Source organism: Delphinapterus leucas, chromosome 2 (genome assembly GCF_059928025.1).
Source record: "Delphinapterus leucas isolate spDelLeu-1000000601 "Yukka" chromosome 2, BTC_Dleu_Yukka2, whole genome shotgun sequence".
NCBI classification, from domain to species: Eukaryota; Metazoa; Chordata; class Mammalia; order Artiodactyla; family Monodontidae; genus Delphinapterus; species Delphinapterus leucas.
The window spans coordinates 88,814,935-88,833,653 of NC_143130.1; the positions used below are offsets into that span (position 1 = coordinate 88,814,935).

The window sequence follows — 18,719 nt, forward strand, 5'->3', positions numbered from 1 at the left end:
TAAATTCTTTGTCCTGAACACCTGGTAACTGCCCGTGGAATCCTCCCTGGGTAGAACACTCACCTCTTCAGGCTCAGCTCCCTTCCACCTGGAGTCCCACATTCAGTTCCCCCTTTCCCAGTTCCCTTTCTCCTGCTCACGCTTCCCCCAAAGTTGGGAACTCTGGTTGGCCAATTCTGACTCTGCAGCTCTCTGCTGACATCCCCTGGTCACTACCACTCACTGCGTTGGCAATTAACCCCTGGGGCCCACTGGCTGCACGGGATGTACTAGAATTCTGGGAGCATGAATGCAGCTGCAGGAGAGTACAGGAAAGAAACTTCAATTTGAAGCCAACTATCTGCGTGCAATCAAGTTCTGGTTCTGCCATAAGAGCTGTGTGGCCTGTCGTGAATCTCTCTTGGAGACTCAATTTCCCTATATAAAATAGGGATCATTTTATTATCCTTTGGGTTACTGTGGGAATGGAAACAAAATAATGAGTAGTGTGTATTAGGGCATGCTTAGATATGCATGTGCTATTTCTGGAGATAGGAAATTCAGGGTATCTCTAAATTCTCAAACCTCTTCCACTGAAGTAACTCTCTGTTGACAGGATGTTAATGACCAGAATAGCATGGATTGTCCCCAGCTCTACAAGCCTGGACAGCTGAATCTACTTTTTAACAAGCATAAATTTTTCATCTGCGTGGCACATGGAATCTACACCTCATTAGCCCTTTTCTTCATCCCATATGGGGCCTTTTACAACGTGGCTGGAGAAGATGGACAGCACATTGCAGACTACCAGTCTTTTGCAGTGACCATGGCCACGTCTTTGGTCATTGTGGTCAGTGTGCAGGTAACCTACTGGTGAAAATATCTTAACTCGATGTCTTTACACCTTTTAAAATTCTGTTTCATTTGTTGACAGTAATTTTAAAGGAATACTGGGGTTTTCTTTTGAGATTAAAACAGGAAGCTTTAACATAAATTTCCAGATGTAGGAGATTAGCATTGGATGTCTATAACCTCCATGTTAGTGGAAACCTCACAATGAATCAATCACTTCTTGGGACTGCGTGTTGTATGTGAAGAGAAATGATTATACTACTACTTCCTCCTTGTGCTGTCTTCTTGGAAGAAAATTTTTCCAATGATAACAGAAACTTTCCCATGACTTCTATAAGACTTAGTAACTTCCAGGTTTCAAAGTGAGATATAACGTTTACTTGGCAGTACATTTCTGTGGAATTATCAAGAAGTTCAATGCTATGTATATGGCACATCTGAATCTCAAATTCATAGAAGTTTTCCTGGTAGGAATGATTTTTTAAAAATTCATTTTATTGAAGCATAGTTGATTTACAATGTTGTGTTTCTGGTATACAGCTAAGTGATTCTGTTATACATAAATATATTCTTTTTCATACTTTTTTTTAAACATCTTTATTGGAGTATAATTGCCTTACAATGGTGTGTTAGTTTCTGCTTTATAACAAAGTGAATCAGTTATACACATACATATCATATTCTTTTCCATTATGGTTTATCACAGGATATTGAATGTAGTTTCCTGTGCTATATAGTAGGACCTTGCTCTTTATTCATTCTGTATATAATACAGTAAGTCCCCTACATACAAACGAGTTCTGTTCTGAGAGTGCGTTCGGTTCGTAAGTCCAATTTGTTCCTAAGTCCAACAAAGTTAGCCTAGATACCCAACTAACACAATCGGCTATATAGTACTGTACTGTATTAGGTTTATAATACTTTTCACACAAATAGTACATAAAAAACAAACACAAAAATAAGGAAAACATTTTAAATCTTATAATACGGTACCTTGAAAAGTACAGTAGTACAGCACAACAGCTGGCATACAGGGGCTGGCATCGAGTGAACAGGCAACGAGAGTTACTGACTCGAGGAGGGAGAGGAGGTGGGAGATGGTAGAGCTGAAGGATCGTCAGCAATAGGAGACAGAGGACAAGCTGCAATTTCACTCATGCCTGACGTTGATGGCACAGGTTCTGGGTGCTTGCTGGATTCAATCTATCTACCCTCTTGAAAAAACGATCCAGTGATGTCTGGGTAGTAGCTCTTTTTTTCTAGTCATAGATGACATGGTAGCACTGGATTGCATTCTGAATGACCGCTGCAACCTTCACGTACCATTCTACATTCGGGTCCTGTGCCTCAAAAACTAACAGTGCCTCCTCAAATAAAAAACAACCCCTCGCCATTTCCTGCATCGTGAATCTCTTCGGTTCTTCAGTTACTTCTTCTCCCTCTTGTCTCTCTTCATCCTTTCTCTGGGCCTCCAATTCCATCAGGTCTTCATTAGTCAGCTCCTCGTGTTGCACAGCAAGGAGTTCAATGAAGTCGTCCTCTTGCAGATCTAGCTTGAAATAAAGATACTGCACTACTGTGCTCTATACAGTACTATACAGTAAAGTACACAAAAGCACAACCACTTGTAGAGGATGCACACACGTGACAATGTACGCCAGACACGTGAACTAACTTATGTGATTGGACTTGTGAACGCACGTTTGCATCTTTGAAAGTTCGCAACTTGAAGGTTCGTATGTAGGGGACTTACTGTCGTTTGCATCTGCTAATCCCAAACTCCTAATCCATCCCTCTCCCAACCCCCCTCCTCCTTGGCAACCACAAGTCTGATCTCTATGTCTGTGAGTCTGTTTTGTAAATAAGTTTATTTGTGTCATATTTTAGATTTGACATATAGTGATAGCATATGGTATTTGTCTTTCTCTTTCTGACTTACTTCACTTAGTATGATCATCTCTAGGTCCATCCATGTTGCTAGAAATGGCATTATTTCATTCTTTTTAATGACTGAGTAGTATTTCACTGTGGGGGTGTATACACACACACACACACACACAAACACACACACACACACATCTTCTTTATTCGTTCATCTGTCAGTGGATACTTGGTGTTGATGGACACTTGCTTCCATGACCTGGCTATTGTAAACAGTGCTGCTATTAACACTGGGGTACCTGTATCTTTTCAAATTACAGTTTTGTCCAGATACATGCCCAGGAGTGGGATTGCTGGATTATAATGACAACTCTAGTTTTAATTTTTTGAGGAACCTCCATAATGTTTTTCATAGTGGCTGCACCAATTTACATTCCCATCTGGTAAGAATGATTCTTGATGATCCATTGATCTTCATCAGGCATCTTGAGTTTGTTTCTATTTCCTCTTTTATGCAAATGGTGGACAATACCATTAGGTATTGAGTTAGAATTTACAAAAGCTTTCCAATCCATTAAAGTCTGTACCTCTGGGTGGATACGTTAAGCCATGTGACCTCTGTTTTTTGTCTTTTTTTGTGTGTGTTTTTTTTTGGGGGGTGTTTTTTTGAAGGGGAAAGTATAAGTCAGGGGCTTAATTTTTATGGAGTTTGAATTGCCTGTGGTGAGTCCTTTTTCTATCCTATAAACAATGTCTTTTACAAATCTTAGCCTCTTATATCCAGTGAAAGATCTTGTTAAACCCCAGACTTTCTCTTCATGACTCAATAAATATTTAATAGATTGAATGAATCAGATGTAAATATACTGCTTTTAAATGGCATCTCTGCCATGCCTTGGTCCATCTAAGTGAGTATCATTAAGTTCAAACCAAAGCCATCTAACACTTGACATCTTGGAAGTCCAAAATTCAGTCAGACAGGTAGCATCCAAAATCAGAACCATATTTCTCCACTCAAAGAGGAGTTCTGTTTGTCTGTTTCACAACTAAATAAAGCATATGGGTGCTTTGTGAACTCTCCATGCCTAGTTCCCCTGTGTTCAATTCTGTAGCAGAGGAGGAGGTAATGGAGTGACTTCGAAGCCTCTGACACAGCTAAGGCATCCATCATGAAATCACGGCTTCAATCAGACACTGCTCTCCTTAACACACAGAATAAGTTTCAGGAATTTTGTGAATAAGCTCATTTTGAGAGCGGCATTAACATCCTTTCCTCTCTGTCTAAGCTTGAGTAATTTCTGCAGAAGGGGTACATAGATGTTATACTTTTGAGTTCAAATCTTTCTTTATCTTTACTAAATGATATATTGGATGGGCATAAGATTCTTAAATCAGAGCATTTTTCTTTAGGAACTTTGTAAATGATTTTCCACTACATCCATTTCAGTGTAGCAGTTTGATATTAAGTTGATTCTCTTTCCTTTGTAAATAATATCTTCTGTGTCTAGAAGCTTATGTTCTTTATCCTTCGACTTCACAAATGTCACCAGAACATAACTTCTTTCATTGATTTTCCTAGAATTTACAGTACCCTCCCAATCTGAAAAGCTTTGCTGTTTATTATCCCAGAGCAGTTTTCTCTGTCATTTCTTTGATTGCTACTTCTCTCTTTCTTCCTTTTCCTCTTTCTACGATGCCATTATTTCTTATATTGGTCCCATGGATCTGACATCTATGGATTTGCCATCCATGTCTCATATCTTTTTGCACCTGGTTCCCATTTCTTCAAGTTTTTGCCCTGTTATGAAATATTGTTTCCAGTCGTTTTTCCCAGAATATTAATTCAGTTCTCATCAGTGACTATTATTGTTTGGTTTCTCTACTGAATTTTTAAATTCAGAAATAGTGCTTTTATTTCTTCCAGAATTTTTTTCTGTGATCTAATTGCATCTCCTTAAGAGTTCTTATTACTTTTTTTTGTTTTTGTTATAGTGCTTGTCTGTCTTTCCCATTAGTTCTGCCTCAACAGGAGCCACCTGTTCTTGTTTTTTTTTCAATTGCATCCTCTTAAATTGGTTGTGATTTTTCTTTGCCTACTCATACCCACACAGGTCAGGCTACTGGTGTCTCTTAATGGTGATGAACTGACAGGTGGTGAAAGGTACAGCTGCAGATTTTGGTCTAATGTCTCAACAAATGAACTGGAAAGCCAGCATCTCTTTGCTGAGGCATGGAAAGCAGGTCTCTCTGTTCTTAGGCCTCTTGAGGATAGTAAAGGCTGTCCCTTTAGCACCCCTGCAGTTTCATCATGGCTGCCAGCATTCTTTTTTGTTTGTTTGTTTCTGCTTTTTAACAAAGTGAATCAGTTATACATATACATATGTTCCCATATCTCTTCCCTCTTGCGTCTCTTCCCTCCCACCCTCCCTATCCCACCCCTCCAGGTGGTCACAAAGCACCGAGCTGATCTCCCTGTGCTATGCGGCTGCTTCCCACTAGCTATCTACCTTACGTTTGTTAATGTATATATGTCCATGCCTCTCTCTCGCTTTGTCACAGCTTACCCTTCCCCCTCCCCATATCCTCTAGTCCATTCTCTAGTAGGTCTGTGTCTTTATTCCTGTCTTACCCCTAGCTTCTTCATGACATTTTTTTTTCTTAAATTCCACATTTATGTGTTAGCATACAGTATTTGTCTTTCTCTTTCTGACTTACTTCACTCTGTATGACACACTCTAGGTCTATCCACCTCATTACAAATAGCTCAATTTTGTTTCTTTTCGTGGCTGAGTAATATTCCATTGTATATATGTGCCACATCTTCTTTATCCATTCATCCGATGATGGACACTTAGGTTGTTTCCATCTCTGGGCTATTGTAAATAGAGCTGCAATGAACATTTTGGTACATGACTCTTTTTGAATTACGGTTTTCTCAGGGTATATGCCCAGTAGTGGGATTGCTGGGTCATATGGTAGTTCTATTTGTAGTTTTTTAAGGAACCTCGATACTGTTCTCCATAGTGGCTGTACCAATTCACATTCCCACCAGCAGTGCAAGAGTGTTCCCTTTTCTCCACACCTTCTCCAGCATTTATTGTTTCTAGATTTTTTGATGATGGCCATTCTGACCAGTGTGAGATGATATCTCATTGTAGTTTTGATTTGCATTTCTCTAATGATTAATGATGTTGAGCATTCTTTCATGTGTTTGTTGGCAATCTGTATATCTTCTTTGGAGAAATGTCTGTTTAGGTCTTCTGCCCATTTTTGGATTGGGTTGTTTGTTTTTTTGTAATTGAGCTGCATGAGCTGCTTATAAATTTTGGAGATTAATCCTTTGTCAGTTGCTTCATTTGCAAATATTTTCTCCCATTCTGAGGGTTGTCTTTTGGTCTTGTTTATGGTTTCCTTTGCTGTTCAAAAGCTTTGAAGTTTTATTAGGTCCCATTTGTTTATTTTTGTTTTTATTTCCATTTCTCTAGGAGGTGGGTCAAAAAGGATCTTGCTGTGATTTATGTCATAGAGTGTTCTGCCTATGTTTTCCTCTAAGAGTTTGATAGTTTCTGGCCTTACATTTAGGTCTTTAATCCATTTTGAGCTTATTTTTGTGCATGGTGTTAGGGAGTGATCTAATCTCATACTTTTACATGTACCTGTCCAGTTTTCCCAGCACCACTTATTGAAGAGGCTGTCCTTTCTCCATTGTACATTCCTGCCTCCTTTATCAAAGATAAGGTGACCATATGTGCGTGGGTTGATCTCTGGGCTTTCTATCCTGTTCCATTGATCTATCTTTCTGTTTTTGTGCCAGTACCATACTGTCTTGATTACTGTAGCTTTGTAGTATAGTCTGCAGTCAGGGAGGCTGATTCCTCCAGCTCCATTTTTCGTTCTCAAGATTGCTTTGGCTATTCGGGGTCTTTTGTGTTTCCATACAAATTGTGAAATGTTTTGTTCTAGTTCTGTGAAAAATGCCAGTGGTAGTTTGATAGGGATTGCATTGAATCTGTAGATTGCTTTGGGTAGTAGAGTCATTTTCACAATGTTGATTCTTCCAATCCAAGAACATGGTATATCTCTCCATCTATTTGTATCATCTTTAATTTCTTTCATCAGTGTCTTATAATTTTCTGCATACAGGTCTTTTGTCTCCTTAGGTAGGTTTATTCCTAGATATTTTATTCTTTTTGTTGCAGTGGTAAATGGGAGTGTTTTCTTGATTTCACTTTGAGATTTTTCATCCTTAGTGTATAGGAATGCCAGAGATTTCTGTGTATTAATTTTGTATCCTGCTACTTTACCAAATTCATTGATTAGCTCTAGTAGTTTTCTGGTAGCATCTTTAGGATTCTCTATGTGTAGTATCATGTCATCTGCAAACAGTGACAGCTTTACTTCTTTTCCGATTTGTATTCCTTTTATTTCCTTTTCTTCTCTGATTGCTGTGGCTAAAACTTCCAAAACTATGTTGAATAAGAGTGGTGAGAGTGGGCAACCTTGTCTTGTTCCTGACCTTAGTGGAAATGGTTTCAGTTTTTCACCATTGAGGACGATGTTGGCTGTGGGTTTGTCATATATGGGCTTTATTATGTTGAGGAAAGTTCCCTCTATGCCTACTTTCTGCAGGGTTTTTATCATAAATGGGTGTTGAATTTTGTCGAAAGCTTTCTCTGCATCTATCGAGATGATCATATGGTTTTTCTCCTTCAATTTGTTAATATGGTATATCACGTTGATTGATTTGCATATATTGAAGAATCCTTGCATTCCTGGAATAAACCCCACTTGATCATGGTGTATGATCCGTTTAATGTGCTGTTGGATTCTGTTTGCTAGTATTTTGTTGAGAATTTTTGCATCTATGTTCATCGGTGATATTGGCCTGTAGTTTTCTTTCTTTGTGACATCCCTGTCTTGTTTTGGTATCAAGGTGATGGTGGCTTCGTAGAATGAGTTTGGGAGTGTTCCTCCCCTCTGCTATATTTTGGAAGAGTTTGATAAGGATAGGTGTTAGCTCTTCTCTAAATGTTTGATAGAATTCGCCTGTGAAGCCATCTGGTCCTGGGCTTTTGTTTGTTGGATGATTTTTAATCACATTTTCAATTTCAGTGCTTGTGATTGGTCTTAGCATTCTTTTTAGGGGGCATCATTTGAAAGGCCAGTAAACGTCATGTGGGAAGGGGAAGTATGTCTCCATGTGCAGAGAGGAATCTGTTTACTATGTAGGTAGAGCCCCCTCAGGCAGGCAGTAAATCTGGCCTTGCATCAGACTGTGCTAGAAATGCAAGCCTTCACTTGGACCATTTGGTGCCTCTGATATGCAAATAAGGATGCTAGAACCTACTTTTCTTTTCTCTGAGAACTCAAGTGTTCATATTCACCAGTGGCTGTCTTGGTTTCCCCATAACAGGTTACCGTTTTGCAGCTCTACTGCCATAATAATTTATTGGAAGGGAGAAGGGCTTGTGAGCATGTTCCCAGATCACCATGAACCCCAGCTTCTGAATTTTATGCCTTAAGTGGATTAAGGATTTTTCTTTGTTATTATTTGAATAACTTAAGAGAAATGATAACCAAAATGAATTAGAATATTGATGTAAAGATTATACCTGTATCAAAATGGTCATATGAAAATCTATGTACAGATTTTTTTTTTTAGTTTTTTAAAAATTTATTTATTTATTTATTTTGGGGGCTGCATTGGGTCTTCATTGCTGCGTGCGGGCTTTCTCTAGTTGCGGTGAGAGGGGACTACTCTTCCTTGCAGTGTACGGGCTTCTCACTGTGGTGGCTTCTCTTATTGCGGCGCACAGGCTCTAGGTGCACGGGCTTCAGCAGTTGTGGCTCATGGGCTCAGTAGTTGTGGCTCACGGGCTCTAGAGCGCAGGCTCAGTAGTTGTGGTGCACAGGCTTAGTTGCTCCGCGGCATGTGGGATCTTCCCAGCCCAGGGCTCAAACCCGTGTCCCCTGCATTGGCAGGTGGATTCTTAACCACTGTGCCACCAGGGAAGCCCTATGTACAGATTTTAAAATGTTGCACTTGCTCACTATGAAAAATAGTTTTCCAATAGAAAAATTTTGAGGGCAATTTGGAAAGTAGCTTTGAAATTAGAAACCATTCTGCTTTCTTATTTCTCACTTAAAAGAAGTTTAACATTTTATTTCCTGATTTTTGATTCAACGTTGCTAGATATAATGGCTTGCAGATGTATGTCCTAAAGTCAGTTGTCTACCAGGAATGTCACATTAGTCCCCTGTGTTGTGCAGAAAGTGGTAAGGCCTATGGTTGGCTGGAAACTAGACATGCGCCACTGTCTTCTCACAGAACAGTTCTGAGGAAACATTACTCAGTAAAATGATGCTCTTTTAATCCTCAACAGTCTCCCCTTTGTGTTTGACTTTATTTACAGATAGCCTTGGATACCAGTTACTGGACTATCATTAATCATGTCTTCGTCTGGGGCAGCATTGCCACTTATTTCTCCATTTTATTTACCATGCACAGTAATGGCCTCTTTGGCATCTTCCCAAGGCAGTTTCCATTTGTTGGTAAGTGAGTCCCACTATTTGCCGGGGCCTAGTGTCAAGTTGTCGTTTATTTGTCTTTGTAATTTATTTTCTTTGGTGGGATTAGGGATGACCAATAATTCTGTCTCTAGGAATTGATTGAGCCAGACATCTGAGGGCTTACAGGCTTGAAGTGAGCTCCAAAAGATTAGGTTTTGCTGTCCCTACTAGATGCAGAATCACTGAGATAGCTGCTTACAGGTTCCTAACAGCCCAGATGCAGTAGACTGTCCCTTTCCAAATAACAGGCATAGCACCTATAGATCAGGGATACCTGAAAACCTGTGAAGTTCATGTATGATAGAGGGAAGAGAAAGAAATGCCAGGCTTTCCCTTTTATGCCACATTATCACCGACATTTCTGCCTAAGTTTACCTGTGGAACTTATTTGCAATTAGAAAAGAAATAATGTATAATTTAGAGCCTTTTAAAAATTGCTGGACATAGTCCATGAGTGGCACCAAGAATAGTCTCTGTAGTTAGACAGCCAGTGTTCAAGTGTCATCTCTGCCACTTATAAGCTGTGTGACCTTAGGCAAGTTTCTTTTCCTTTTCATGCCTTAATGTCTTCAGTTCTAAACTTGGGGATGTTAATAGTTCCTACTTTTATAGCAAATTGGTGAGGGTTAAATGATATAATGTGTATGAAATGCTTAGCATGTAGCCTGGTACATAATACTTTTTTAGTAAATGTTAGCCTTGATGATGATGAAGATGGTGATTAAGGCAAATGTGGCTTGGTTACTGGTTGGGGACATCGAACAGCAGATGGGTAGCAAAAGACTTCCTAAAATCCCTTAAACCCCTGAGATTCTATGATTCTACAAAGAGTATATATCTGGTCTATCTTTGGAGTATACTATCATTGCACTCCACATTTCAAAATGATTCCCAGCAAGGGCCACTGAGCTTTACACAGTGGGGCTATTAATAGACTTTTAAAGAAGTTTTGAAATCTCTAGTGTGTGTGAAATAAGTTGGTAACAGTGATGTTTCTGAGTTCATCCCAGCAAACTGTGGAAAAGGGAGATACATAGTGACAAGCTACTTGAGCTCGATTAGGCAAGACAGATTTGCATCCACTAGTTGGGAAATCCAGTCTAGAAAAATAATTCTTAGAAGACTGATTCATGTAGAAAGCAAAATAAGAGCGATTATAGGGCTATACATTTATAACCCTATAAGGTTATACATTTCCAAATACATTTCCAGAGCGATTATAGGGTTATACATTTCCAAATACATTTCCAGAGCGATTATAGGGTTATACATTTCCAAATTGCAATTCCATTTAAATGCATGTATATGCTTAAGAGTGTTGTATTCAAGTTTTGCCTTCCTCTGTGTGTACGTGGAAATCTTTAAATTGTACCTCTCTTACTTAACATGTAATGTTAATCCTTTATTTATCAAAAGATTCCAACCATGTATAAACATGATGGTCGTGAATAAGAATAAACACATTAGGAAAAAGAGAGCCATTTAAACTACTTTTAAGTTTTTTCTTTTCTTTTTGGTTGCCAAAGCTGAAAGTTCAGTGCATTAACCAGAAGACTTCCAGTCCTAAGACAGCATTCGAACATGCATAATGAGACTGGAATGCCTCAACTGGAGAAAGTAGTTTGTGTGGGGACCACTGTCTAAGCACATGCCATTCCAGGAATTAATTACTGGGTTCCAATGAGACTTTTCAAAACTTAAATCAACATTGAGGTTTAAGAAAATTTTTTTTTCCTTAGTAGCCAGCAGCAAGCAGGAGTGTGGTTTTAAAGTGATGCTTGTTTTTCCAGCCATGCCTGGGGGTACTGAGCTTCAGGGAGTTCAAAAAGACATTTAATTTACTGAGTCAAGTTTGTTTCTGCCCAGGCAAATGGAATCAATCAAGTGCTCTTTGGTAGGCAGAGTCTATCCTCCTAAGACAGAAAATGCAGACATTCCAATAAGGAGCCAAGCATCACACCCAAAGCCCATTAAAATTGTGTTAACTAATGCATTGGGAGGGGGAACCTGGATAATTGGAGGTATCATATGCCTAGAAAACCAACAGGAACAACAGTTCATAAGTAGGGTTGACATCTTCCGTATAGTTTGCCTGCCTGCCTTACTGACCCTTATTGCTTTGTTTAAACGAACATCCCAGTATACGAGGTGTGAGTATAAAATAAGAAAACTGGCTCCAGGCTTGGAAATGAGTTTCACTACTCTATTGAACTAGAATACTGAATGGCTGAATCAGTGGTTTCCCAGCGTGGAGAATGCTCTTTTCACAAACCCAAGAGCATCTTTGATCTCCTTGGAACCTTGAGTACTTCATAACCGAGTGAAGTTATGAGACAGAGAGATTGGTACGTCCCTCTGAGGCAGGTTTTTGGGGGCTGTTGCCTGAATTTAAAAGGTTGACCCTGTAGTAGACACAGCTCACCTTTTATGACATAGCCAGTTGAGAAGACCAGTATTTGCGATTGTACCTGCATCCGGAACATACATTGTGTAGTTTTGATATGATAGTTTTGTTTGAATCCATAAGGGTAAATGTGCCTTTAAAAATAATGACTGACTGCTTTGTAGTTGAGGGATTTTGAGGCTGGATGGGAGAATTCTGCTTCATGAGTGAAGCTGGACTGAGCCTGGATCAGAGAATGCTTGGCTCTGGCTGGCAGTCCCCTAGTGATCAGGCCATGAAGCAGTTCCCAAGGGTGATCTTACCATTCTTGCACTCTTATCACCACTGAGCATATGATATACTGGGGAAGATACCCAGTGGTTCTCCTAGGTAGTCCAAAAGTCCCTTTCAAAAAAGACCTTATGGGAATAGACAACCAATTAATTCAATAATTCAGTTCTATTTATAATCACAGTGTTTATTTTTCTTTAATAATAGGAAATGCACGACATTCCTTGACCCAGAAGTGCATCTGGCTTGTTATTCTCTTAACGATAGTGGCTTCAGTTATGCCTGTGGTGGCATTCAGATTTTTGAAGGTGGATTTATTCCCAACCCTGAGTGATCAGGTATGTTGTAGTGCTGCTGGGTACTTGAGGGGTTGGTTCTTTGCTCTTGGAATCATGTCCTCTGCCTGATTAGAAGTCCAGAGAAGAGCTAATGAACTTCCCGTCAGCAACACCTACAGGTGCACGGCATCACATCACAGTAGCTGGAACTGCCCACAACTGAACATACTAGCCTTGGGAGTGCCAATGAAGATAACTGTCTACACTAAATGTGGGTGGGGAGTCGTAAATTACAAGTGAGATTGGATATTTTTAAAAGTTGACTCTTTTAAAAAACAAGCTTGCTGGCAGCATTTTGGACATTTGCTCCAAGGCAAAGGCAAGCTAGAGGGAAAGTTACTGACTTGGGGAAAGTAAAGGGTACAGTAAAAGAGAGACGAGCAAAGTATGAGGTGAAGGGGCTCTAAATTTCTGTAGAAACATAGTAGCAGATTGTTAAAAACATGGGAGAGAGGTTACTTTCTGAACAGATTAAGAAAGGGAACAGCAACATGATGGCTGGATTGGAAAATATAAAGTTAGAAGAACAGAAAGAACAGATTCTAGAAATACCTAAGTCAAGGGATTGACAGAACATATTCCAGTATTTTATGGAAAGAGGAGTATAAGCAACACAATGTCAAATTAGGTCAGGACCCAGATAGATGAGAAAAGGAGAAAGAGGAGATGCATTTGTAGCTATGTCTTGAGAAGGGGGAAATATTGAGGGGGGTGAGTGACCAGGGTGGTGATGCTGAGAAGAACTGAGGTAGAAATTCCCTTATCATGAAATCCTTCATGTTCTGGGGCCAAAGTACCAAGAGATTCCTTCTGAAATGATTCGTGGATTCCCCTGTTATGTTTGTCCTTTCCCTTTGGCTCTGTGAGCTCATTCTGATGTCAACTCAGAAAATGATGGATGAGCTGAAGGAAGATGATGCTCATTTCTTCCTATGTTTATACACATCATGATTTTCTGCTTAATGGCTTTCTCCCGACATGAAAGTCAGAAGCCAAGCAATCGATCAGCTGACCTAAAGAACAAGGTGCTGAGCACCAAACCTTGGATCTCTTCCTCCTCAACGTTATAGGGAAATGAAATAAATGCTAGAAACCCACCCAAACAATGTTGAGCTCTTCAAAAGACCACAAAAAACCCCCAAAGAAATCAAAACACTGAAAATCCCATGGTACTTTGACCTACCACAAGAGTTTGAAATTTTGTGACTCTCATTTTCTAAATTTTCTCTTAGTCCAGTTACTAATGACTACTGGATCCTGAGAACCTCTAAAAGAGAGAGGAAAGACTTATTTGGGGCACATGGGTCTGTACATTTTTATACTGACTGTATTTGGCTGGTGCACGTTAGAAAATCTTTTCTGTACAAAAGTATGTTCCTGTTCACTTAAGGTGGATGTATTAGATGGGGACAATAATGAAATTTGTCTTAACACTTCTTAATAGTCTTAATAGTCTCTCAGTAGAGATAAAAACTAACCAGTATCCAGTGTAATCTTTTGGGTAGAAAATTGCTTGGCTTTTAGGTGAAAAACTTGATTTTGCAGTGAAGTTGAATACTTGGTTATCATTCATGTTGTTTTTACAGAAAAGGCTTTACACTTCACAAAGTGGCCCACTGTGTGGAGTCTATATCATCTGGATGCTTCATCTCACTCTGGGTCTCCTTTGTCTCCAGATCCGCCAGTGGCAGAAGGCTCAAAAGAAGGCAAGACCCCTGCGTAGCCGAAAGCCTCAGACTCGGAGATCAAGCTCGAGAAGATCTGGATATGCTTTTGCTCACCAAGAGGGCTATGGAGAGCTTATCACATCTGGAAAAAATATGCGAGCTAAAAATCCACCCCCGACATCAGGGTTGGAAAAGACACTGTATAATAGCACTAGCTGGATTGAAAATTTATGTAAGAAAACCACAGACACAGTGAGCAGCTTTAGCCAGGATAAAACAGTGAAACTGTGAGTCAAGATGAATTTGAACCACACAGTTATCTTTTCACTTCGGCTGGAGCTGAAATTAGCTGGCTCCAGAGTTTAAGATCAGGGGTTAGGGGTGGGTCAGATGGCCTCGCTTAACCTAAACCTGTGTCAGACAGTGGCCAGTGCCATCCAATAGAGATGTGCTCTACTGAAAACCAGGTCCGAGGTCACTGTCCAATTCATGAGTTGGTGGACAAAACCCTCACAATACCAGCACAAGGTTTTTTTTTAATCAACCTAGATACCAATCGATCTGTACTTTAGAATCTTATTTATGGAGAAACACTTGTAAATCTGCATATACAGAGAATGGGTCTTCAGGTGAATAAAAGGGTGCATTCACAAGGTATATATCCCAGCTGAAAAGCATCTTTGTGACAGATTAACGCTTATATGTAAGATCAGCCATTCCCAAGATACACTTTTAAGATTTAAAAGGTACACAGTGTACACTAAGGTGCTTCCAGACTTACAGCAGCTTGTCACTGTCCAGTCTTGATCCCTACCTGTGTGTTCAGCCAGGACAACAAATCACCTTCATGCCTGAAGAGCAGAAAAACATGTTGGTATTCCACATTTTTCTACTAGTCTAGAGACAAAGTAGACTGAACATCTTTACAGTAGAATAGGCTGACAATTTGGTCAAATTTATTCAAAAAATTCTCAGGGACATGTTCATGAAATGTCAAAGAGAGACTCTGGAAAGTATTCTAAATACTTTTCAATGACTTTTATAACAACTTCAGTAGTTATTTTCTCTGCCTCATCTACAGCTATTAATGGACTCAGCAAAGCACTGGAATTTCACACTTTGATGATACTATTCCATGTAATGTATGTGCAAATATTTTCAACATATCCAGTTTTTAAAAGTTCAGATTTGAAACCAAACAATTTAATAAACAGTCTTTTTAATTACTTATTTAAATATGCAGGTTTAGGTCATTCAGAGTTAGTTGGTTTTGATATTCAGCTGTCATATTTATAATTCAAACACATGAGGTTGATTTTTTGGAGATGTTCCAGTCCAAATTTGAGTCCATATGTGAGTCATCAGTATAGTGTCTGTAAAAGAATTCAAGCATATTCGTGTTCAAACTCCAGTTCTGTCACTCCTTACCTCTGTAAGCTTGGGCAGGTAATGTGCTTCCTCTGAGACTCAGTTTCTTCCTCTGTAAAATGAGGATATACTACCTACCTCATGTGGTTGTTCGAGGATTGTCAAAGCACAAATTCTTAAATCATTGAAAACATAATTCTCATGTGAATAGACGATGAGTTAAGTGCCATTTAACTCAATCAGAATACAAGAGCAAATGTGAAGAACTGGAATTTAAGTAATCAGTGGAAAAGGCATTGATGAAATGAGATTGCAAAAGTAGGATCTAAAACTGGTTAGTATTCTAAAGGGAAATAACCTTGGAGGTATTTTTATATAGTAACTATAACCTTGTAGGTAAATTTCTCTATCAGAAAACAAAAATAAATGATCATCATGCCTTATCAATTTTCTATAAATCATACTTCAACTTTACAGAATCCTTAATCTGGTCTTTATTGCATTATTAGTCAAAGTTATATTTCCCAAAAGAGTCAGATGGCCCTTGGGTGGGCTTGACGGATAATGGGCTAACATGATATTATGGCTCACACAATCCTTTGTTTTGTTTTTTTTTTTTTGGCCTTAATTTCCAAGTCTGGGATAACTTTTCCTGAATGGGATCAAATGAGATATATATAAAAGAGCCTAATACAGTGGTTTAATCATAGTTAATGCTTTTAGATATTCCCTGTTCTCCTACGTGCCTGCATAGACTTAACTAGATGTTAGTTTTCAGTGTCTAATTTGTCATTAGTTTCACTGCGTTGTAACATTTTTGAAAGATTTGCAAACTTTTACTAAATATTTTGGCACTTGTGGTGTTTGATGTTTAGTCTCTTTATTGGAAACTCATTGGGGAGAGTTTTTGTTCCACTGATCAACTGATTTTTTTTTCCTTCTCCTTTACATGCCTAGGGAAAATGTACATCATTCTTAAGATCAGAGTCAAGAATAAAATGAACCAATTTGACCTATGTTTAAAGGATGGGAAAGATTAGGAATGGTCCACGTTTGCAAATTCAGTTCAAATTAAATAAGGCTGTTTATAAACAGATAATGTGGATAGCTGTGAGAGAAACACATTTATCAGTATACTTTGGCCCCATGAGATCCAAATGAACTCACATACCCATTGCGAGGTCATTCAAGTGCCAGGGATTATTTTGAGCCTGAAGATAAAAAAGCCTGAGGGGTGATGGTGATGCACTGGGGAATAGTAAAATTTTAATTTACATAAATAACATTATCAGATTATTTGGAAAGAAAAAAATTCTATATTCAGGACTAAAGTTGATAACTATGTGTTTTTAAAGTCTCTGTCCAAGTTTTGAGCTCTTACAGGCAATTACAAATTGTGTTTCCCAGAGGAGGGATCAAGGTGGCGGAGAAGGAGATGTGGAGCTCACCTCCCCATACAAACACATCCAAAAAAAATCTATATATGGGACAATTCTTAAGGAAAACTAATTGGAAACTGGCAGAAGAACTCCTGTACCGTAGCTGCAGGAAAGATCTTCACGTAACAAGGTAGGACAGAAAAAAGGCATAGGGTAGGGACCCCCACCCCTGAGAGGAATCTGAAAGGAAAAGAAGTTCTGCATTGGTGGACCCTCACCTGGGGGAGCGAGCAGGTCGAGCCACAATCTGGGTGTCCCAGTCCTCCGGAACAGCACAGAGCAGACAAGCCCTGTTGGCTACTGGGAGAACTGCTGGGATAGACAGAAGGGCTGGAGAAGTCCAGGCTCTACTCCAAGGAGTCTGCGTGTGCTGTCTCACCAACAATCATGACAGAGAGAGACTTGCACTGGCAGCTGTCACCTCACTGCACTCCCCAATCTGAATGGGGCAAACACCCACTCCTGCTCACTCCATACCATAGATTGGCATGAGATCTGGGCCAACCAGCCCTGGGAAAATCCTTGGGATAGCTACACAGAGACAGACTGGGGTCTGGGGTGTGAGCCAGTTAGGGTGGTGGTGGTCATTGTCAGTGCGTGCTTGGGCGGAGCTGCAGGAGCATGCCACAGTTAGTCTCCCAGCCCAGTGAGTGCTCCAGCTCTACCCACTCCACACTGCAGCTTAGCACTGGATCTGGGGTAGACAGGTCCTATGAGATGTCTGCCACAGAGGCAGCCCAGATCTCTGGCAGCAGCTCAGCCACCTCAATTCCTGTAGTCACAAAGCCCCAACCCCAGTCCTAGACTAGTGAATGCTCTGGCCCAGCCACTCCACAACCTTGCACTAGATCTAGGACCAACACAACAGGGGAAGGGATGTGACCTTAGGCTGCATCCAGGTGGAGCTTCAGAGGCCTACACAGGCAGCACATCGATCCTCTGTGAATGCATGGGCTTCACTTGCTTTAGCAATCACCTCCTTTGGGTCAGGGCATGCACTCAGGGAACGGAGCCTGATTGAGCCTGAATATCAGGGTTTCTACTCTAACTACAGGGGACCAGACCTCACCCCTGACAAGACGGCGACAGCCATGGACAGAGAGGAAGTCCCACCTTACACCCTGCACAGACTTTAGACCCAACACCAACCACACCCCCAAGGGGAAAAGAGCCAGCACCCTAAGGAAAGATGTGGCTCGTGTCCATATCAAAACCAACCCTCTCACCAAAGATATTACATATACAGAGTCTACACAGGGATGCTCCCACATAAAAACATCCTTCAAGCCCACAAAAAGTAACAGTTCCTCCTAAATTCATAGAGACACAGAAAGTTAGATAAAATGAAAATGCAGAAACTACTCCCAATAAAAAGAGCAAAAGAAATCCCCTGAAAGAAAAAATAATGAAACAGAGCTCACCAGTCTACCAGATCCTCAGTTCAAAATGTGGTAATAAAAACGCTAACTGAATTAAGAAAGATTATTGATAGAAATGCAGATCATTGCAACAAGGAACTAGAAACTATAAAGATGAACCATGAGAAAGGGATAATTCAATTTCTGAGATAAAAAGCAATCTAGAAGCAATGGATAGCTGACTAAATGACACAGAAGAACAAATAAGTGATCTGAAAGACAGAATAATGGAAATCACCCAGTCAGAACAGCAGACAGAAAGACAAATAAATGAAAGCAACATATGCTATCTATGGGATAATGTAAAATGTGCCAACCTACGCATAACAGGTGTTCCAGAAAGAGAAGAGAGAGATGGGTATCAAAAATATATCTGAAGAAATTATGGCTGAAACTTCCCAAATCTAAAGAAGGGAACAGACATCCTGGTACAGGAAGCGCAGGGGGTCCCAAACAAGATGAATCCAAACAGACCCATGCCAAGACATATCATAATTAATATGGCAAAAGTTAGAGATAAAGAGAAGATTCTA

At 39.8% G+C, this 18,719-nt stretch overlaps 1 protein-coding gene across 6 annotated transcripts in view; it reads left to right on the forward strand.

The window, feature by feature from the left end:
• Positions 1 to 16,189, forward strand: part of ATP8B4 (ATPase phospholipid transporting 8B4 (putative)) — a 257,988-nt gene extending 241,799 nt beyond the window's left edge. For 5 of the 6 annotated variants that reach the window (XM_022587137.3, XM_022587135.3, XM_022587131.3 and 2 more), the window contains 4 exons: positions 596 to 841; positions 9,126 to 9,264; positions 12,164 to 12,294; positions 13,881 to 16,189. In XM_022587137.3, coding sequence (XP_022442845.2) covers positions 596 to 841; positions 9,126 to 9,264; positions 12,164 to 12,294; positions 13,881 to 14,252 — 888 coding nt within the window. In that variant the 3' untranslated portion in view covers positions 14,253 to 16,189. The remainder of the gene's footprint in view (positions 1 to 595; positions 842 to 9,125; positions 9,265 to 12,163; positions 12,295 to 13,880) is intronic. The other variant, XM_022587133.3, reaches the window with a different exon arrangement.
• Positions 16,190 to 18,719: the final 2,530 nt, after the last annotated feature.